General features: G+C 42.1%; 1 protein-coding gene across 1 annotated transcript in view; it reads right to left on the reverse strand.

Annotated features, from left to right (window-relative positions):
• LOC124285251 (E3 ubiquitin-protein ligase SHPRH-like) overlaps nt 1–24,039 on the reverse strand; it is a 45,250-nt gene that overhangs the window by 15,830 nt on the left and 5,381 nt on the right. The window contains exons 3-8 of the mRNA XM_046721452.1: nt 17,635–17,765; nt 11,891–11,970; nt 11,389–11,532; nt 10,212–10,313; nt 9,435–9,509; nt 8,214–8,402 (exon numbers count right to left, since the gene is read on the reverse strand). Of these exons, the coding sequence (XP_046577408.1) occupies nt 8,214–8,402; nt 9,435–9,509; nt 10,212–10,313; nt 11,389–11,532; nt 11,891–11,970; nt 17,635–17,765 (721 nt within the window). The remainder of the gene's footprint in view (nt 1–8,213; nt 8,403–9,434; nt 9,510–10,211; nt 10,314–11,388; nt 11,533–11,890; nt 11,971–17,634; nt 17,766–24,039) is intronic.

A 24,039-nucleotide genomic window follows, 5' to 3' on the forward strand; every position in this document is an offset into this window, starting at 1 on the left:
GCGAAGGCTTCGATACGGGTTGGGTTGCCCTTCGTGGAGGCGCGTTTGTGGGCTCTAGGGCCCTACGCGAAGTCATAGCGGGCTCTGGGGCCCTACATGACTGTGAGTGGGGTGGGCTCTGAGGCCCGCGGGTCTGAGGCCTCTGTAAACTGTATCGGTCTTCCATCAGCATCATAATCTGGTTGACCAGATCGTCTGGGACGGTCTGCGCTAATGTAGACGCTGCCCTCTCTATGGTAGCGACAGGACCCTCAGGTAGAATCTCTGGCGTCAGCGTAGGCATCTCTAGCTGCGTGTTGATCTGCGCCTAGGTGACGGTAGCCGATACTGGTCGCTTCTTATGCCGTACATCTGGAATGATAATTGGTAGATCGTCATCATATAAGGTCAATTCTGAAACAGGAAGAATGTCAGATGAAAAATTTTTTAGTAGTCTTTCGACTTTCACTTTCGTCGAAGCTGTAGCCCTGGGGGTGCGGAGCGTACGTTGTGACGACGTAGAAGCTCTCCTGGTCTTAGACTGGGACGACGGGATGTCCTGGGATGCAGTTTGCTTCTTGGATATAGCGGACTGCGTCCCACGCTTCTCCCCCGAGGGTAATTCAAGCGGAACACCAGACGGTAGAGGGTTGTCCGCCAACAGTTGACAGGGTATATCTGACTCTGATCTATCAGCCATGACTAAAGTCTGTTTCCGTGATCTATCTGCTGTACGTCTCAAGACGCAAAATAAATATTTATCAAAGGCAGAATTAGATAATTTTATACAATAATTGCAACGTGAAACAGTAGAGCATGGTGTAGTACAACTAGAGCATATTAAAAGCGGATCAGCAGCAGAGAAACGTAATTTACAAACAGTGCAGATTTTTTATTAACGCAATCTACTGAGCAAGCACGGCAAAACCGTGAATAAAACTGTAGAAACACGAATAAATATCAATGCATCATGTATAAGGATACTAGTTACACCTCTATAGAAGATTATAAGAGGTAAACAACTAAATATAAATAAAGGATATAATGTGTAGGGAGACACAGGCCCTCTCACGTCCTGCTCACTGGGCCAAATAGGAGAGAGTGAGGCACAAGGCAGGAGGTGGCGCCCTCGTTCCCGCGCTTTTGAGGGGACAGATAACTCGTGAGTACTAATTAGTGATTTTACATTGAAGGGAACTTCAATTGGGAGATACAAGTGTTCCACTGTGTTCGCAAGAAGAAGAAGACAAGCAAGTAGCATGAGTCAGGATAAGGAAAAATTTGATATTTTTATACTTATCCTGACTCATGATCTTTTGCTTATCTCCCTTTCCCTTTCGAATGGTAGCGGAACACTTGAATCCCTTGAAGTTCCCGAAGCGGACGTATAAATACACTCACCCACGAGTTACCTCCCTTTGGCCCTTTCCCCACGCAAAACAGTCATAACAGAATTTCTGCCCATGCACTTGGATCTGCTGTGAAATCTCAAGTGTCTTCAACGGGGAGGTTGGGAGGGCTTCTCGTCATGAGTCAGGATAAGTATAAAAATATCAATTTTACTTTAAAAATTACATATTTTTACTTATCCTGACTCATGATCTTTTGCTTATGGATTTCGACAGATTGGTGGTGGGTTAAGCCACTTTGTGGATTCAACAGCTGTCCTTAGATACGTCCTGTATCCCCCCATGGGAACTGCGAAACGGCATTTCCGTGATCCTATTCTTCCAACTTCCGTTATAACTCGGGGGGACCACTTTCTTGTCTTACTTCAATCTCAGACAAGTTGAATCAGGTTGATTCATGTGGCTACAGATAAACTAGTATCTTCCTATTACTAGATATCTCATAACAACCCATAGATTATGATAAGATCTTGATCATAAATAAGTTGTGACCCCTTCACGTACAGGTAAGATCTTTACCCGTACAGGATCTTTAATCACTCATGATAGCCTGTGCTAGACTGTGCGCATGAACTTTCAAACTAGTACTTTCCTTTTAGTAAAAGTTATCAACAAGTCAACGTGATAAAGGGTGAGATTTTCCAACTCAGCGCCTTTGAGGAACTGTTAGTTGCTGTGCTACAACGAGAGGCCCAAATTGGTGAATGCCTGAGATATCTTCAGTGGCTATGTCTCGGAGGTAGTGGTTGGCAAACACCGTGTCCGACTTCCAAAAGCAGCCCTCCATAATTGTTGGTACAGAGCAATTTCCGTGCAGAGCCAGTGTTGATGCAAGTGCTCTGACTTAGTGTGGGTTGGAAGCTCTAGGAGGTTCTTGTCCTGCTGCTTTATAGGCTCTCAATATAACGGCTCTCATCCAGAACGATATGGTCGTTCTTGAGACTTCTGCTGAAGTCTCTGTTGATAATGGGATGAACAGGCGCTTGAATTTTTGTCTCCTTGTCTCAGTCTTTTGAAGATATATCTTCAGGGCTCTGACCGGACACAAGGATAAGTCCTCTATATCCTGTGGGCGAGGGATTGTAGATAGCTCTTGTACGTGGAACTGTCTATCTGGCTGACCAGGTAGCTGGTTCTTGGCAATAAAATCCCATCTAGATGAACTGCATTATGTTGCCCTCTGTCGGATCTGGTTCAACCAAAGTCCAGCCAATGTATCTCTGATATCCGAGCTGCCATGGCTAGCGCAAGCAGGAACAGAGTCTTCTGTGTTAGCAGCTCGAGTGTAATCTAGTCTAGTGGTTCATAGACATCACTCATAAGATGATGTAGAATTACATTTAGATCCCAAGCTGGAGCTCTGAATTTCTTTTGCTGGTCCTCCAGCTTAAAAGATCTCAGCAGAGCAAGTAATTCTGGTACTTGTGTCAACTTGATGCCTGATTTCATGGTAATCACTGTACTGATAGCGGCGAGGTACGTAGATAATGTCGAACCTTTCAGATGTCTGGTCTGTCTAAGATGACACAGATATTCCGCTACTTGAGGATGAGTAGCTATCATCGCAGTGAAGTCTTTCCACCTTGCATAAGTCTCAAACTTCAGCCATTTGTCATCATATAGGTTACGAGTCGATCTGCGTAACGCTAGCGTTACTGCTTTGGCTGCCCTGGCGGAGTATCCTCTTTTCTTCAAGCATGTTTTGATACGGTCCACATGTGCAACTGGAATACTGTCAGGTTTCCGTGGACTTGCTTGGTGTGCGGATGTATGAATAGGTTCGGGCCAATCTGGTAATTTGATTACTGGACTTCCAAGATCTTCTATTAGGTCTGGGAACCATGCTCTCGCTGGCTAGTAGGGCGCAACGAAATTCAGTTGTAGCGTCTGAGTCTGTTTGATCTTGAACAGTACTTTTGGCAGTAGTATCGGGGGCGGAAATGCGTAGGCATTTAGTCCTTCCCACGACATGCTCAGTGCATCTGTTGCCCAGGCTTGAGGATCTGGAACTGGCGAGACAAACGTCTCTAGTTGTTTGTTGAACCTCGTGGCAAACAGGTCTATGCAAGGGGATCCCTAAGGGGAGCCGAAACGCTTCTGGATGGAGCATCCATTCTGTAGGTGACGGGTGCAGTGGTCGGGAGAGAGCGTCTGCCAGTATGTTCTTGGCTCCGGGTATGTGACACGCCTTTATCCAGATGTTTGCTTCCTGTGTGATCTGGAACAACTGGAATGTGAGCTGCAATAGGCTTTGAGACCTTGTGGATCCTTGCCAGTTTATGGAGAATGGCACTGTAGAGTTGTCCGTCTGGATCATCAGCATTTTGTTGTTCAGCAAGCTCGACCATAGTTGTAAGGCGTTGATCACGGCTTTTATCTTTAGCAGATTGATGTGAAGCTGCTGTTCTATATTGGACCACTTTCCCGACGCCATTTGATCGTTGAGATGCGCAACCCATCCCTGCATTGAGGCGTCTTGAGAGATGTGTGTCGAAGGCGGCTCTTGTAAATAGATCCCTCCGCATAAACGTTTCGACCTGTGTGTCCACCACAGTAGATACCTCTTAAGATTGTCTGGCAGCAAGATAGGAGTGACGCTGTCCAGATGTTTTGTCAGGAACCGTTGCAGCGGCCTTAGTTGTAATCTTCCTGTGCGAGTCAAGTCCTGCGCCGAGGTTAGTAGACCGAGTAGACACTGCCATGTTCGTTGTGTTAACGGGGAGATGACTGCTTGTTGAATCATGGCTTGTATCTTGACCCAATGATCTTCTGGGAGCACAATTCGATTCTGTGTTGTGATAATTCTTATTCCCAGTAATTGAAGATCTTGTTTGATTCTAACTCCAATCTTCATCAGGTTCACTAGCCATCCTAGTTGCGTGAGCAACTTAATTGTGAAGTTCAGCTGCTGTCTGAGTTGATTGGCACTTTGAAGAACCTGTATGCCGTCGTCCAGATAACCGGCACTGCGTAGACCTCGATGCTGCAGATAGGTGACGATAGGCTTGGTTATTCATATGAATAATCATAGAGCCGACGATATTCCAAACGGTAGGACGTTCCATTGGAAGGGCTAACCTCTAATTGCAGTGATGATACATCATTTTTCCCCTTATATACACAGGCGATCTGTGTTGACATCGAAGCGTTGTCTATTTATAGCAAGGCTGGTTCCCGTGTAGCATCGGAGGGGACAGGTACTCATACCAACTTTTATCAGCGACAACTTCCAAAATAAACATTGTTTATCCTGCTGTCAAGGTTAGGCATCTATTAGATTCCCATGACAGGCCGTAGTTGTATACTGTTTCCAAGGCTGCCGATGAAGTATTCCCCCGTACCACGGGTTTGTTTACAAATCAGAAAACATGCTGGAGCCTGCTCTGTCAGTGGGAAGCGTTGTCTGACGTGGACCAATCAGCTTCAAGCATGACGTCACCAGTGTTGTAGCAAGTTGGCCTCCATAAAATCTGATGCAATTAGTTGGTTGAGTAAAACCGCGCGTAATTCTACGCCGCACATATAAACCTCTTGACTAAGGGTTGCTCCAAGTGTAAATTCTTGTTCAGTGATATAAATCACTTATTCCCAGCATGACGAAGGAGGCTGTCCAGACGTATGTCTGTATGGATCTTGAAGAAATACCGATGTTGAATTTAGTTGATAGGATATAAAGTCCTAATTCCCACGCTGAGTGACGAGTGTTAATAATATCTGTACGTCTGTTCAAGGATACTTGAAGGCGTTGTTAACCTTAAGCCCTTTACAAAGGTCGCCTTGAGGTTCTCCAGTACTTGAGATATCGGCTTCATAGGTGATATCATATTGGAGTCGAAGTCATCAGCGTATATGCAGTACGTCTCTGTTGGGTTGGAGTGAGTGAGTGAATGACAATATCCGCAGGCCATCTGCTACCTGGTATAAGACCTCAGCATCTGTGTAGATGAAGTGATTCCTATCATCAAGTAGGTTGTTGTCCGAAACAGTACCTATACAGGTATAAGGTTTGTGCAGGTTGTAGAGTTGTGCAGACTGTAACTGTCGAGATCGCACATGTAGATCTTTTTGTTGAGTTTTAAACTCTGACAAAACCATCCGTTTTCATCATTGCTTCGTTTTATTCAGCCGTATGGTAATAGAGTCGACGTCAACATCCTGCCTGTTGGTGTAAGGGTTTGTTAACCCTAGGGTTTGCGAACCCTGTAGATGTCTGCGTTGCTGTTATCTGCCTGTAGATCTAAGAGTTCTCGAACTTTGTAGATGTCTGTAGCTTTCTCAAGGCTGTGCGTAGGTTAGAAGGTACCTTGGATATAGGTTCAATCGGAGGAATAGTCACCGAGTTAAAGTCGTCGTTGCGCATCATATAAGTGTAGACTTCATCTTTATCCTTAGAAAGAGACTCCAAGTTCAACCCGTTGGCAATCCATGCTGTAACCTCCTTTCGCGAACCACTGTCTGAAGATTCCTCCCTATGCGAACGTCTATCCTGGGAATTCTCTCTTCGCGAACCTCTATCTGTAGATACATCTCTTCGCGAACTTATGTCTTATGGTCTTATGGTCTTACCTCTGTCTTATGGTGAGTGACTTCGTGAACGTCTGTGAGAGATATGAGATCTCGACCTAGAGCTGGCTAGGTGTAGGAGCTGGATCCTTCAATGTTCTCGAACGTTGAGGGTTCGCATATGTAGAATTGAGAGAAGGCATCTCATCTCTTCTATCCTCCAAGACGACAGAGTCGTCTGACTGTGGAGACCTTTGCAAAGGTGTACGTTCGCCAACGTAGTCTTGAGACATAGTTCTATAAGGAGTAGGTTCGCACAGGCCCGTAGGTTCGCACAGGTCCGTAGGTTTGCGCACGGTGTCGGTACATGAGAGGCTTTTCCTAGCCTTCGCGTCCTCCTGGAACCTACGTTCCATCATGGCCATCATCTGGTTAGTGAATTGAGTCATAAATTCGCCTGGGTCAAAGTTCTGCATAGGTTGGAGCCGCTGTGGTGTAGACCAAGCGTTTGCGAATGCTGATGAGTTCTGTGCCTAAACTTCACTCCGAGAAGTAAGAGGTAGTTCGTCAAACAGCTGTCCTGCTGTGACTGTTGTAGGGGACGATCGTGTAGTTGTAGAGGTCGATTGAGTCGCTGATCTCATAGATACTTCCGGGAGAAGTAATGGGGGTTCATCAAAGACGTCTAATTCGTGTGGAGGTAATATCTCTTCGTTGAAGGATTTCTGCTGCGTTGATGTACTAGCACGCGTAGATTTGCCCTCCGATCTGGTCACAGATGATTTCTTCTGCATTGTAGAAGAGGATGACATCTTTTTCTTAGCCTGAGACGGAGTCGACTGCGATGTAGACAATCTCTTCTTGGCCCCCTTACCAGCAGACTGCCCCTGTAACGCACTAAACATAGCACCAGTATTATGAACATCAGCAGTAGCAAGCAACATACGGTTTGAAGGCTGATCTCCAGTTTTATCAACCGTGACTTGAGATGACTTTCTCACTCGATCCATGGCACGTCTAGATATAAGACAAATATTGATTAAATTGAAAATTTGATAAACCAACACAATAAGTACAGCACAAGCTGGAAGAACATGGTTTTATGCACGAAGGCACTGGGGGTGAGGATCAGTCACAGATAACCTGTGCCTGCAAACACTGCAAGATTTCATGAAATGTAAACAAAGTTATATGACGATGAAAACACAACTCAAATGTACTAAATTTCTACAAAAAAAAAATTCCAAATACTACATAGTAGTTATAGTGAAATCCATATACATCGTAATTTTGAAGAATAGGACCTAAATATAAAAGGATATAATGCCGTATACGGGACTCCATTTCTCGCCCAACCATCCGCTTGGGCGAAAAGGGAGAGAGTGACAAGTAAGGCAGCTCACCTGACTGTTTTGCGTGGGAAAGGGCAAAAGGGAGGTAACTCGTGGGTGAGTGTATTTACACGTCCGCTTCGGGAACTTCAAGGGATTCAAGTGTTCCACTTTCATTCGAAAGGGAAAGGGAGATAAGCAAAAAAATCATGAGTCAGGATAAGTAAAAATTATATCAATACATAACTGATATATCGGTATTTATATCATGAACTAACAGGCTCTTTTACCTGTACAGTTTGTATATCATTATTCAACTGGCCATAGTGTTAAGTGGCAGCATACAGATTAAGGTTATTTATGATGGTTGTTTGTGGCAGGACACTGATACGCCCATAAAATGTAGTTGTGGCCAGGATTTTATACAGTGGCACCCCCAAAGACAGCTTGTAATTTACAGTGACCTCCCTTAGTTATCACTGTGAGAAGTTTGTTTACTGTCTACTGTCGGTGATACACTAAGACAAAGTATACATTCCTCTGAACCGTTTGTAAGGAAACTGTTTTAGAAGGTTGGCTGTACCCACATCAGGGTGAGTCAAGGAAGACTTGTACGAACAGATTCCTATCTGAAAGCACCAACTTAGTTTTCCTGTTCCACAGTTTCCTGGATTCAAGAATGGGGCACGTCTGAGGGCACGTCTTGGACTGAGACAAATACTGGACAAGAGGAAGTGCACTGACATATGTATATGGTCTGTTATTATTGCTGCTGCTGCCACATATTGGCATTTCCATGATTGTAAACCAAATCCTGTGTGTTTCAATGACATTTGTTAGCTTTTCATTGATCTTGCTGAATCACTGATATTGTTGTTTACTGATTTCAGAATTTAGTTCTCTATGTACCAATTTCTGGATTAACCTTCAGGTTTCAAGCCGGGAATGAGCTTGTGACAAAAGTGTGAGAAATGCTATGTATGTCACTTACAGTCACCATGGTATCTTCTTCTTCCTCAGCAGATTTCCTTGTGCTGACATAAGAGATGTCAGAATGATGTGTTGCCTGGCGACACAGGGCACACTTGAGCGAACGGTTGCGTCCACCAAAGCTGTACTGGTCAGCCATGATCCGTATACAGTCCAGGCAATAACAGTGACCACACAGCAGAACACTCCACTGCACACCAAATACAAAGGGTTGTTATCAGTACAGATCACTGCTTCATTTGTTTGTCATCTTATCTGTCTACCTACTGTAGCTACCCATTACACATCATGGAACCTAAGGTTGGAATTCCTGTACAGTCACTATATCTCTCGGCAAAAATTGCTCCTTTGTGTTTAATATCACTTGTTATGTACATATAACTGAAATATACACCAGTACCCCTATTGTTTCTCATGCACATAATAAAACAAAACATTCTGGATCTATCCATAGGTCTAAATCCAATTTGTTTCTATGTATACTATGCATTAAAGAGTGCCTTCATATTGGATAGACATAGTTTTGTTATGACATGGGAGGACTCTGCAGCAAATTTGCCTGTTACTACTTCAGGCCTACCAAAGAAATCTTTCCCACTGTGCAGAAAAAGGCAGAAAAGCCCACATTAACCGTGGAAATAGCAACATAAACATAATACCTCGCTACTGAAGCAGTAAAAATGGCAACGAAAGACTGAAACTGCAACATTTTTATGTCAGCAAACTCTGACCTCTACTGCTCATGCGCATTACGATCCGCGCTTCTTTCCAATTTCCGAGCAACCGTGAATCACCTCGCGTAGAAAAAGTATTAAATATGTTAAAATAATTGCTGTCAATCGTTTCAAAGTAAATTAAACAAGTGTGCACACAAGTATCATGATGATAAATGCCAAATAACACAACAGAAATACTTAAAAAGGGAATGTAACTTTTGTCCAATCTGTAAAATGTCAACATGCGGTGGAGACTTCCTCTTCCATGTGCTAATGTGCAAAATTGAAGTTGCAGGCTCTTTGTTTTTGTATGCAGTTTTAGCGATTTAAAGTTGCCGTTTTTACTATTTCAGTAGCGAGGTATTATGTTTATGTTGCTATTTCCATGATTGATGTGGGCTTTTCTGCGTTTTTCTGCACAGTGGCAAAGTTTTCTTTGGTAGGCCTCTACTTGATTATCCTCAAGTTGACCTGGCTGCTGTGCGACACTTGATATCAATACTCACTTCCACACCTAAAGCTTTCTGACAGATGGGGCAAGGATCTGGGTTGGAGCCATTCCCATCCTTCCCTTCCTCAGACTGAAACACATAACATGACTTGCCTTAGTTATCTGGTAGGGACATTTCCACCACAAGACACCTGTTGCTGTAAGAGTATATACATATAAACACAGTGATGTGAGTCATTGGTACATCTTACTGCCACTTATATTACTTGAATGAGCTTTTCCTACATACACTAATCTCACAGTTAACCACGTTTTAACATGAAGTCTGCATACTGCAAATACTGGACCTTGGCATTTAACACAAGTAAACACATATAATTGATCATACTTAAGGTTTTTTTCACAGATTATGTGCACTATCTAAAAATCTGAATGAATGAAAGCAAATATTCTTGAGATCTGAAACATGCTTTGCATGTCCCTAGTGTTATCTTATTCCCATCATAAATACTCAAGTTATGTACACAAGGTTCACTGATAGTCAGTTTGAGCTGACACATAATTAACGTGACATTCAATGTAACCCAAAAGAATTGAAAATACATATATATTTATATGGGACAGAAGAACGACTATCTGTTTTGAAGTCTCTAACATTTGTCTCCATAGTACATGTACATGAATTATTATGAATACATGGAATATTGTAAAATGTGAACAGAGGCTTTTTAATATTCCATTCGCTCACTCTTGAAAGTGACACTTCTGTATAAATACTCAACCAAACTAACTCACTCACAAACTGGGGTAGGAGATAATACATGGACCTCACCCTTGCCAAGTTGGTCAGGTACAGCAGTTGGCCCAGTTTCTTCCTCAGCTCCGCCTCAGCATTAGCCTTGTCTCCCACCAGTCTCATTCTATGCACCCCCACCTGCACCACATGGTCTGCATATTAGTCTGATTGTTTGGTCTTACCCTCTGGCTTGAATGCTAATAAACATAAACTCAGTTTCTCTGAGTGACATTTAGAAGTTACAATATTGACAAATGTTATATATATCAACTTCTTTTATTTTGTGAGTGCAACATTTCAAGATATCCATTCCCTACATTGGTAAACCATCAAGTCAAATGAGGAGACTCCTAAAACAACAAGCTCATATAGATACCACCTTCTCATCCTCCTGCCTCAACAACCTTCTCCATGCGAATTGGAAGAAAATCACAACCGTCAACAACAACCCAATAGTGCTATTTGTGAAATAAACTGTGACTGTGGACAAGAGCTACATAGGCGCAACATCCCGACCCATCAAGACCCAAGTGAAAAAATGTCAATCTTCTTATGATGCACTCTTCCATCAAGCCCAGTCAACTGTATAACATACTACTTCCATTTGTTAATTCACTAGCTTCATCAGTTATTGCCTAGTCAGTTATATTAATTTTGTTGTTTTCTTTGTTTCATTCTGTATATACACATCCCCTCTGCTTCATGTTACATTCCTGTTTGACAATGAATCTGTATTGAAACATTGCGCAATAAAGAAATTCTTATAGATAAAGTTTGTCAATGTGTGGGGAGCCCTGAGGTTGCTGTTTTCTCACGTCATCATTGTGTTATGATCCATCAGCCCAATCCGCATCACTTGGAGAATTGAGAAAGTGTATTCTGTACTGACCATAGATATATACTGACAGACATTTGAAACTGAGAGTGAAGAAGATATCTGTTAGTTTGAAACTAGACAACATATAGCACGTTATAAATATAGCATAAATGCTCAGTAGTATCTAACATTTAACCATGTGGATTAAATCAATGTCTGAGATGTGAAACCTTTTTATTAACAAAATAATTGAGATGATGATGGATATGGACATGTCATACATCAAGCATTCAATGTCATACAGACACAGACATAATGAGATCCATCAATCATTGCCACGATACTGCCATCATCATACATAACTTTCAGGCTTAAATAAGTTTAATGATGTTGTACCTGTCCTTTCTCTATTATATTGGGCTGAGGGAGCTCTGGCTGAGGTTCATCTTGTAGGCGGACACGGAGTCGGGTTGTTGCCATGTCCAGTTCATCTACTGCTGACACTTGTTCTCTGGCTGCAAGCCATACTGCTCTCAGAGGCTGACACAGGAAAAACAATCCAAATGTATCCCGTGAGGTGAGGTGAGCCATACTGCTCTCAGAGGCTGACACAGGAAAAACAATCCAAATGTATCCCGTGAGGTGAGGTGAGGTGAGGTGAGGTGAGGTGAGGTGAGGCACTGTCTGTTACCTCTTGATGTTCCTGAATTGATGCTACTGTTACATGATTTCTCACTGCATCACTGGAGGATTCTATCCAAGCTCAGGTTACATTACTGAAGAAATATTGAACTGTGTAGCCAAAATCCCCATAAATCTGTTTGACACATAGGCTAGTGAATATGAAAAACACACCCATGTTGGTGAGATGGGTGTGTATAGGTTTACAAGACGATACCTTAAATTCCTTTTTCAATGCATCCAAGTAACGCATGTGTGCAGCTCCCGCTTCAAGCAAATTCTTCTGACGATGTGGCACTGTAATATAGTACATACCCTATTAAATTGTTTGTGTTGTCATTACAGTGAAAAACTTGAATTCAAAAATATATATTCCGTGCAAAATACAGGCCAGAAGGTCAAATCTGTAGGTTCGTACTACTGGAGATGATATTGCAACATATCTGTTTAGTTGTTTTCTACAAACAACTGATGATAACAACTAGCCAAAATGCCCGACACTTGAAACTATTTACGACATTCATAAATGTTTTTTATAAACTGTTTTAGATTTACTGTCATGTCTTAAACTTGTGAGGCTTTCAGCAAAATGTAAAGAAAATGTACATTCTAAAACTCCAATTCCAATTACTAAAGCTATGTGTGAAATGGAAAGAACATTTTGGGCATAGTGAACACGCTTATACCTATAGACACATGTCAAACAGTGCCACAGCACTATACCTCACCTGTGTAGTCAACACTACTACCTATAAATACACAACAAACAGTACCAGAGCACTATACCTAACCTGTAGTCAACACTTCTACCTATAAATACACAACAAACAGTGCCAGTGCACTATACCTCACCTGTAGTCAACACTGATACCTATAAATACACAAGAAACGGTACCAGAGCACTATACCTCACCTGTAGTCAACACTACTACCTATTAATACACAACAAACAGTGCCAGAGAACTTTACCTCACCTGTAGTCAACACTGATACCTATAAATACACAACAAACAGTGCCAGAGTACTATACCTCACCTGCCTGTAGTCAACACTACTACCTATAAATACACAACAAACAGTGCCACAGAACTTCACCTCACCTGTAGTCAACACTGATACCTATAAATACATGTCAAACAGTGCCAGAGCACTATACCTCACCTGTAGTCAACACTGATACCTATAAATACACAACAAACAGTGCCAGAGCACTATACCTCACCTGTAGTCAACACTACTACCTATAAATACACAACAAACAGTGCCTGAGCACTATACCTCACCTGTAGTCAACATTTATACCTATAAATACACAAGAAACAGTGCCAGAGCACTATACCTCACCTGTAGTCAACACTGATACCTATAAATACACAAGAAACGGTACCAGAGCACTATACCTCACCTGTAGTCAACACTACTACCTATAAATACACAACAAACAGTGCCAGAGAACTTTACCTCACCTGTAGTCAACACTGATACCTATAAATACACAACAAACAGTGCCAGAGTACTATACCTCACCTGCCTGTAGTCAACACTACTACCTATAAATACACAACAAACAGTGCCACAGAACTTCACCTCACCTGTAGTCAACACTGATACCTATAAATACACAACAAACAGTGCCACAGCACTATACCTCACCTGTAGTCAACACTACTACCTATAAATACACAACAAACAGTGCCACAGCACTTTACCTCACCTGTAGTCAACACTGATGCCTATAAATACATGTCAAACAGTGCCAGAGAACTATACCTCACCTGTAGTCAACACTGATACCTATAAATACACAACAAACAGTGCCACAGCACTATACCTCACCTGTAGTCAACACTACTACCTATAAATACACAACAAACAGTGCCACAGAACTATACCTCACCTGTAGTCAACACTGATACCTATAAATACACAACAAACAGTGCCACAGCATTATACCTCACCTGTAGTCAACACTTCTACCTATAAATACACAAGAAACAGTACCAGAGCACTATACCTCACCTGTAGTCAACACTACTACCTATAAATACACAACAAACAGTGCCACAGAACTTTACCTCACCTGTAGTCAACACTGATACCTATAAATACACAACAAACAGTGCCACAGCACTATACCTCACCTGTAGTCAACACTGATACCTATAAATACACAACAAACAGTGCCAGAGTACTATACCTCACCTGCCTGTAGTCAACACTACTACCTATAAATACACAACAAACAGTGCCACAGCACTTTACCTCACCTGTAGTCAACACTGATACCTATAAATACACAACAAACAGTACCAGAGCACTATACCTCACCTGTAGTCAACACTACTACCTATAAATACACAACAAACAGTGCCACAGCACTTTACCTCACCTGTAGTCAACACTGATACCTATAAATACATGTCAAACAGTGCCAGAGTACTATACCTCACCTGCCTGTAGTCAACACTACTACCTATAAATACACAATAAACAGTGCCACAGCACTTTACCTCACCTGTAGTCAACACTTCTACCTATAAATACACAACAAACAGTGCCAGAGCACTATACCCTCAGATGTAGTCAACACTACTACCTATAAATACACAACAAACAGTGCCACAGCACTTTACCTCACCTGTAGTCAACACTGATACCTATAAATACATGTCAAACAGTGCCAGAGAACTATACCTCACCTGTAGTCAACACTGATACCTATAAATACACAACAAACAGTGCCAGAGCACTATACCTCACCTGTAGTCAACACTACTACCTATAAATACACAACAAACAGTGCCAGAGCACTATACCTCACCTGTAGTCAACATTTATACCTATAAATACACAAGAAACAGTGCCAGAGCACTATACCTCACCTGTAGTCAACACTGATACCTATAAATACACAAGAAACGGTACCAGAGCACTATACCTCACCTGTAGTCAACACTACTACCTATAAATACACAACAAACAGTGCCAGAGAACTTTACCTCACCTGTAGTCAACACTGATACCTATAAATACACAACAAACAGTGCCAGAGTACTTTACCTCACCTGCCTGTAGTCAACACTACTACCTATAAATACACAACAAACAGTGCCACAGAACTTCACCTCACCTGTAGTCAACACTGATACCTATAAATACACAACAAACAGTGCCAGAGCACTATACCTCACCTGTAGTCAACACTACTACCTATAAATACACAACAAACAGTGCCACAGCACTTTACCTCACCTGTAGTCAACACTGATGCCTATAAATACATGTCAAACAGTGCCAGAGAACTATACCTCACCTGTAGTCAACACTGATACCTATAAATACACAACAAACAGTGCCAGAGCACTATACCTCAGATGTAGTCAACACTACTACCTATAAATACACAACAAACAGTGCCACAGAACTATACCTCACCTGTAGTCAACACTGATACCTATAAATACACAACAAACAGTACCAGAGCACTATACCTCACCTGTAGTCAACACTACTACCTATAAATACACAACAAACAGTGCCACAGAACTTTACCTCACCTGTAGTCAACACTGATACCTATAAATACACAACAAACAGTGCCACAGCACTATACCTCACCTGTAGTCAACACTTCTACCTATAAATACACAAGAAACAGTACCAGAACACTATACCTCACCTGTAGTCAACACTGATACCTATAAATACACAACAAACAGTGCCACAGCACTTTACCTCACCTGTAGTCAACACTGATACCTATAAATACATGTCAAACAGTGCCAGAGTACTATACCTCACCTGCCTGTAGTCAACACTACTACCTATAAATACACAACAAACAGTGCCAGAGCACTATACCTCACCTGTAGTCAACACTGATACCTATAAATACACAACAAACAGTGCCAGAGCACTATACCTCACCTGTAGTCAACACTACTACCTATAAATACACAATAAACAGTGCCACAGCACTTTACCTCACCTGTAGTCAACACTGATACCTATAAATACATGTCAAACAGTGCCAGAGAACTATACCTCACCTGTAGTCAACACTGATACCTATAAATACACAACAAACAGTGCCAGAGCACTATAAATCACCTGTAGTCAACACTGATACCTATAAATACACAACATACAGTGCCAGAGCACTATACCTCACCTCACCCGCACTTTATTACCCACGAGGTCAACGTATTGGTAGTTGCATACTAATCTCGTAAGTCACACGAGTGTCGTATCGCGTTGACCCGTGTCGTAACGCCTTGACCTGAGATTCTAACGATTTGATTGGATAACCGATGACCTCTCAATTAGGTCACATTCTGACGTAACTATTTTTTCATTCATAACAAGCACGTGAATTCATTCATTCTTCAACTGAAATGCATTGTGGGAATGTAAACATTGCGAACGTTGCCGTGTCGCTGTTTACTTGTGAGTCGAACTGAGACATTATATCCGTCGAAAAACATTAACGCAATGTTTCCACCAGTGATGTTAGCCGAATGAAGCAACTGGAAACCAAGAAACGAGGTGCTACGGAGTAGTTTACTGTAAGAGGCTGTACGAGGCGATGACAACTGACATGCATCGTGACGTCGGTTACCGAGGCAGTGACTTCATTACAGTGTGACGTCATGCAAATATTCCACTACAGTACTTAACTCTTCCGCAACCTCTTTATGAAACCGGTTTCGGTTTAAAACCAAAAACAAATCAAAAATACGCTATTTTGTCAATTTAATGCATGTAAGACGTGGGTAATAAATAAAATACCACACTCGGTCTCATTACATACAAATTATACGAATCTCGTGACCTTCCTATGATATCGTCAGATACCATAGGAAGGACACTCGTTTCGTATAATTCGTATGTAATGAGACCTCGTGTAGTATTCTCTATATACCTCACCTGTATTCAACAGTTTAAAATGTCAGGAACAAAGTTGCTGCAAGTATCTTTAATCAAATATTTACTGCATAAACACTGAGGATGACAAACTAACAAAATATAGTTGATTTTAAATAAATATGACTGGACCTACACAGATTCATACAGTTTCTACATCAGTTTTTCAATATGTACTTCAATGGGCCCAGTCAATCCTCATAGGTGAAATCAAAGTCGAAATGTACATCCTGAAATACAGATCTTTTATTACCCATATGGGAAGGAGGACACAGGGTAGTATATGTTCCTGTAAGTCCCTAGGGAGGTTACACCTTTTGGTGAACGTTGATTGGCTGTTTCAGAAAATACACAGCCAATCAAACTCGCCAAGGCTTGAGAATTACATACTTAATATAACTCGGGAAACATAATCTATCATTCCCCATCACTCATTAGTTATTGTCTTAATCACTTCTGAAACACTGCTACCTATATATGTACCAAATTTAGGAACCTTATGAATAAAAAACCTGAGTAAAGGCCATTAATGATGTGGCAGCCATATTGAAAATATGAGTCAGGCCTCTTATAGTAAGGGTATCATCACTGGTGGGAACAATCATATATAGTTTCTACTTCATCATTTGAGGCCTAATCAAGCCATGCCTTTTTCTGTTTAGTTCTTTGGTATTTCATGAAAATCAACACTTGTAATGTTTACATAATTAAATCAGTATGCTGCACAATATGCCATGTTAGTGGCTGGATACTCTCTGGAGTGTGTTGTCAGTACCCACACAATTGCATAGCCCAAACAGAAAAGTTGAATCAGCTCACTGGTATGATGAGTGCATCACAACAAATGTTGATAGGATGTCTTGCAGCAGCAGGTTTGAAGTCCAGGGTCAATATTATAAAATGTTGACATACTTTTCACACTTTCTGTCACAAGTGTATGTTTCTGTGACAGGTGCAACATGAAAATTTCATATAATTAATCATTTTCCATAGCCCTTAATTTAAATGCTTTTATGGACATATACTGTTTATACAAACCACCATGATGTCTGCAGAAGTTAAGGATGCTCTTGAGAGACTTTTCCACATCACTATCAGCCCAGGTTCCCTGGCGCTTTGTGTTCACTTGATGCACCATCTCCTCACCTTCATCCATGCTTATAATACCCCTGAAATGAATTTAGAATGCATAAGGAGAAAGCATAATTGCAATCTGTTTTGTGAGGTGAGGTGGGTTTTTCTGTCTTTGACCTTTGGTTTCTTCATGACAAATGCCAAAACATTCCTTCAGGGTCATGTGGAAGAAGACCTTTGCTTCCAACAACATCTGGTTAATTATTGTTAAATTCCTGATTGAGCCAAACTACTTGAACACTTCCTGTTGACACAGCGCACAAAACAATGGCTGCACAGAAAACGGCAGCCACCAGCAGAGAAAAGGAAAAGATACGAATAGTCCCAATACTAGTCCCTAGACAGGTTATTGCACATTGAATGTAAATTATTATTCCCTTTCAGTTCTTTGGCGAAAATGTAACTTGTATCCATTAAAAATGTACTTTGATATAAATCAAGTTAAAAAGCTTATCAGGCTTAGATTCACTGTTTTAGAGCTGGATCTAGTATTTGCCAAATAATTGTTGTCATTTAGACGTTAGGCAATTTGTTTGGGTGGTCTTAAACAATATCAAATTACATTTTTTTAATATTAAAAGGCACAATTTAAGATTATGATGTGCTCATTTTGGCTACCACACACTTGCCAACTTTTATCAAGGCAAGATTTATGGATGTCAACTTCTTTATTGTAAATCAGATGTCCTAACTGCCCTTGGTCTGTAGACTAGTACTTGGGATGTTTCGAACAGATTGCACTCCTGAGAAAATTATGTGGAAGCCTTTTCATAAGGTAGCCAAGGATTATGAACCATCAGAATGACCATACGTACTCTATAGCTTGAGGTGGTGGTGTTTAGAAACAGTTGTTGTTCAGGTGCTGGAAAAACAATGTTGACACAAGGGAAATACCTTCCAAGACTTTTTCTCAAAATTATAGCAATGTTGACACAACGGAAATACCTTCCAAGACATTTTCTCCGATATATAGCAATTTTGACACAACAGAAATAACTTCCAAGACATTTTCTCCAACATAGAGCAATTTTGACACAAGGGAAATACCTTCCAAGACATTTTCTCCGATATATAGCAATTTTGACACAACAGAAATAACTTCCAAGACATTTTCTCCGATATATAGCAATTTTGACACAACAGAAATAACTTCCAAGACATTTTCTCCAACATAGAGCAATTTTGACAAAACAGAAATAACTTCCAAGACATTTTCTCCGATATATAGCAATTTTGACACAAGGGAAATACCTTCCAAGACATTTTCTCCAACATATAACAATTTTGACACAAGGGAAATACCTTCCAAGACATTTTCTCCGATATATAGCAATTTTGACACAAGGGAAATACCTTCCAAGACATTTTCTCCAACATATAGCAATTTTGACACAAGGGAAATACCTTCTAAGACATTTTCTCAGATATATAGCAATTTTGACATAAAATGCTGGGATATCAAGCCTTGAACAGCATACAGCGTATCAAAGCATATATGTGAAGAAGCTGAACTGTTCTCCTATAAGTGATGTCTTGCAGAGATGGCAGACTCCATCGTGAAACTTCACCATCTGCAATGTCTTGTGGTAAAGATAGACCTGTAGTTAGAATCTGACACCAATATAAATGTCTCGCAATGGCTTGGCTGGATACACCAGCAAACAAAGAGAGACAATTGTTGGATCAGGAAAGATCATGTTTGTCATTTTCTGATTATTGTTATAATTGATTGACTGAAATAATGTAATTTTCTGACTAAAATTGATATTATATACTTATCCTGACTCATGCTTAATTGCTTGTCTTCTTCTTCTTGCGAACTATAGTGGAACACTTGAATCCCCTTTTGAAGCTCCCTTCAAAAAAGTGGACGTAAAATCACTCACCCCAATTGCCTCCCTTGAAACCATCTTTTGGCGCGAAAAGGTCACATGATCGGCCATGCTTGTTCACTCTCTCCGTTATTTCGAGCCCTGACACTTGGATTTGCAGGGAAATCCAGAGTGCCATGAGGGGAGGTTGGGAGGGCTAACCTCATGAGTCAGGATAAGTATAAAATATCAATTTTAGTCAGAAAATTACATATTTTTCCTTATCCTGACTCATGCTTAATTGCTTGTAGAATCCGACGGAAATGGTGGTGGGTCAAGCCACTCTCGATTCTCTGCTGATTTACGTCCTTATACCCCCTTGGGAACTTCTAATGGCATTTGTCTTTTCTTCCAGCTTCCTCTGATGAATGTGGGGGACCACAGCTTGTCAGATTTATCCTGGAAATCTTCTCCTGACATTTTGTGTGGATTTAATACGACTCCATCTCTTGATGCATGCATCAAGTGGAGAAGTGACCCTACTTCGTGTACAAGTAAGTACCGGGTCTATCACTCATGCTAGCCTGTCTTAGACGTGCGCATGGACTCTAAAACCGTACTCTGATGAGTGTTGGCTTTTACAAGTCACGTGACAAAAGGGTGAGATGTATCTCAGCGCCTTTGAGGTACAGTCAATTGTTGTGCTACAACAAGCGGCCCAAACTGGTGTATGCCGGAGACGTCCTCTGTAGCCATGTCTCTGAGGTAGTGGTTGGCAAACACCGTCTCCGACCTCCAGAAGCAGCCCTCCATTATTATTGATATGGAGCAGTTTCCGTGCAGAGCTAGCGTGGATGCCAGTGCTCTGACTTCATGAGGATTGGAGGCTCGTGGAGGATCAAGTCCTGCTGCTTTATAGGCTCTCAATATGACGGCTCTCATCCATATTGATATGGTTGTACGTGAGACTTCTGTAGGTGTCTCCGTAGATAGAGGGATGAAAAGGCGCTTGAATTTTCGTCTCCTCAATTTAGACCTCTGTAGATATATTTTCAATGCTCTGACTAGACATAAGGATCGGTCTTGCGTATCCTGTGGTCCTAATATCGACGAAAGTGACGGGGTAAGGAATTGTCTGTCTGGTTGACCGGGCAGTTGATTCTTTGCTATAAAATCCCATCTTAGTCCCAGATGCACAAGTTACGGGTTGATCTGCGTAAGGCTAAAGTTACTGCTATGGCTGCTCTGGTGGAATATCCTCTTTTCCCCAAGCACATCGTGATTAGCTCCATGCATGTAGTTGAAACATAGTTGGGTTTCTGTGTGCTTGCTTGGTGTGTGGTTGAATCAGTAGATTTGGCCACTTTGGAAGTTGTAGGATTGGATTTCCTATATCTTGTATGAGGTTGGGGAACCACTCTCTCGCTGGCCAGTAAGGCGCGACCAAAATCAGTTGTAACTTGTTCGTCATTTTGATTTTCTGTAATACCTTCGGTTTTTGTGCGGGTGGAGGGAACGCATATGCGTTTAGTCCTTCCCACGATATGCTCAAGGCGTCCATTGCCCATGCTTGAGGATCTGGGACCGGAGAGACAAATGTTGGTAGTTGTTTGTTGAACTTGGTTGCGAACAAATCTACCAGTGGGGATCCTATTGTCCGAATGATGTCCTTGAATGCCTCTGGGTGTAGCATCCATTCCGTCGGTGACGGATTCATAGGACGGGATAGGGCGTCTGCTATCACATTTCGGGCTCCGGGAATGTGTGACGCTTTTATGTCGATGTTCAGGTTGTCTACTATGCTGAATAATTGAAAGCTGAGGTCCAACATGCTTCTTGACCTTGTTGACCCTTGTTTGTTGATGTAGAACCCCACTGTGGAGTTGTCCGTATGGATCATCAGTTGAGCATTCCTTAGTATGCTGGACCAGTGTAGTAAGGCATTTATGACTGCTTTCAACTCTAGCATGTTGATGTGTAACTTCTGCTCCTGATTCGACCACTTTCCCGATGCCACTTTGTTGTTTAAGTGAGCTCCCCACCCTTAGTGGGACGCATCTGCGTAGAGATGTGTGTTGGATCCCGGCTCTGCTAAGTAGGTTCCTGCGCAGACATTCGACTTCTGTGTCCACCATAATAGGTATGGTTTCAGCTCGTTCAGTAGGACGAATGGATCCAGACTGTCTAGATGATCGTTGACAAACACTTGTAGTGAGCGCAACAGTAATCTGCCTCTGCGTGTCATATCTTGCGTTGACGTGAGGAGACCGAGGAGACTCTGCCACTCTCGTAGTGGTAACGGAGAGAGTAGTGTTTGCGATATCATCTGTTGTATCTTGATCCAACGGTCCTCCGGGATTAATAGACGATTCGTTGAAGTGACGGTTCGTATTCCTAGGAATTGTAGATCATGTGTAGGCTCTAATTCCGATTTGAGATGATTTACTAACCATCCTAGTTGAGTGAGTAGCTTGATTGTTAACGTCAGTTGCCGTCTGAGTAGATTGGGATCTTGATGAGCTTGAATCCCGTCATCGAGGTAAAACGCACTGCGTAGACCTTGTAGGTAGGTAACTGACGATGGGCTTTGTCACTCAAGTAAACAACCAGGGGGCTGACGATATTCCAAACGGTAGTACCCTCCACTGGTAGTGACATCCTTTGAACAGGAATCGTAGGTACTTCCTTGAGTCCTGATGTATTGGGATGTGAAGATACGCATCCTGTAGATCTATGCTGGCTAGATAATCTGACGGACAGATAATCTGTCTGAGTTGTGGAAGATGAACCATTTTGAATCTTGCGCGCTTTCTTAGATAATCCTGGTTTAACTTTTTCATGTTGTAAATCAGTCGGAACTTTTCCTTGGAGTTTTTCTTTGGGACCAGAAAAATCGGGGAGTAGAAACCTGGTGTGACGATTTGTATTTCTTCGATTGCCTTCTGGTTGAGTAGAGTCGTAATGGCTTTGAGTAGTTTCTCCTTCTGATCGGTAGCACAGTTGTACATCTGAGGAGTGCTTGTTAAAGGTGGAACCGCTTGCAGTTCTATCCTGTAACCTCTGTGTAGTATCTGTGATACATAATCGTCTTGTAGAATTCCCCAATTCTTCCAGTAAAGTTGCAGGCGTCCACCCACTGGTGAGGGTTGTATGGGAACGGCTGGGGGTGGAAGACTCCAGTCGTTCCAACCCTGTCCATCAACGTCTAAAGTTCCTGGCACCTCTGAATCCTCTGCCTCTTCCGGGGTTACCTCTAGGAGCTCCGGTGGGGCGACAAAAAGAATCCTTATATCCCTTGCAAGTGCCATATTTCTTGTCTCTAGCTCTCTGTATCCCTGCAAATTTAGATTTGCCACAGTAGCGCTGTGATGTCTGTCTGATAACGGTGGCCAGTGTATCGATGGACTTGATCATCATCACTTCTCTGGATTCCTCGTAACTTCTTTAGCCACGTCCTCAATTTCTCCTGCGAAGATATTCGTTGCTGCCCATGGAGCTCTAAATAGTGCTTTGGTAAACTTCTCACTCCATTTACAGGCTGATAATAGACCTTGTCTTCGTAGCAGTGTTAATCCCGCCAATGTTGACGCTAGGTGTTCTGACATGAACTGTTGGTCTTTCTTTTGGGTTAATAAGGCTGAGTAGATCATACGATCTTCTTCAGATGTAGAGTTTGCAAAATTTCGCAATTAGGGTTTCGTTGATGGCCCTTGACCTGGCTAATCCGAATAAGGTACGTCTAGTGGTTGTGTCTAGTTGTGCTAGCTTCTTGTCCTCCACTTTATAAGTCCTTACGCGAGCGTCATTGATGAGTTTATAGTTTTCATCTACTTCTTGGGCCTTCATGAATGGTTCCATATTGTGTAGTGAAAATCCCTTAGCATTAAACGGTGGAATGCTTTGACTCTGATACTTTGTTGCCTTCTTGAAGGCTGAGCTGAGGTTGTCTGGGTCATCCAGTACCGGATCTATGGGTGGTAGCGTTAGCGTGTCACAATCGTTGTTAGACATCATGTACGTGTAGGCTTCATTATTCTCCTTAGATGGTGATGCAAGCTCCAGACCATTAGCCATCCATGATTTGATCTCTGTATCTGAGAAGATAACTCCTCCATCATCCTCCGGTTTCGATGTGTCTCGTTCCGAAGGTCGTTGCTGTTGGTCCTGATCTCTAGGTGGCGATCTATGTGTAGGCCTGCGTGTTGGCACTCGTGAATGCCTAATTGGAGATGTACTAGGTGATCTGTATCTGCGTGGTGACAACCATGAAGATCTTGCCGAGGATATGCGCGATGTGACCTGTCTCTGTAAGTTGTATGCCTTCGTGAAGGCGTATAATCTCTTCTGTGTGGTGAACGCGTAGACCTCTGGTGCTTGTCTGAGTCCGAGGATGAAGACGATCTGCGATGCCTTTGCGAATGCTCCTCGTCTGTAGCAGGCGTTCTTTCTTGGTTGTTGGTTCCAAGAGTGTCTTCACCAGTGGTCCTTCTGCGAATGC

The sequence above is a fragment of the Haliotis rubra genome, unplaced genomic scaffold, assembly GCF_003918875.1.
Source record: "Haliotis rubra isolate DU_JTF1 unplaced genomic scaffold, ASM391887v1 Scf356, whole genome shotgun sequence".
In the NCBI taxonomy this organism is placed as follows: Eukaryota; Metazoa; Mollusca; class Gastropoda; order Lepetellida; family Haliotidae; genus Haliotis; species Haliotis rubra.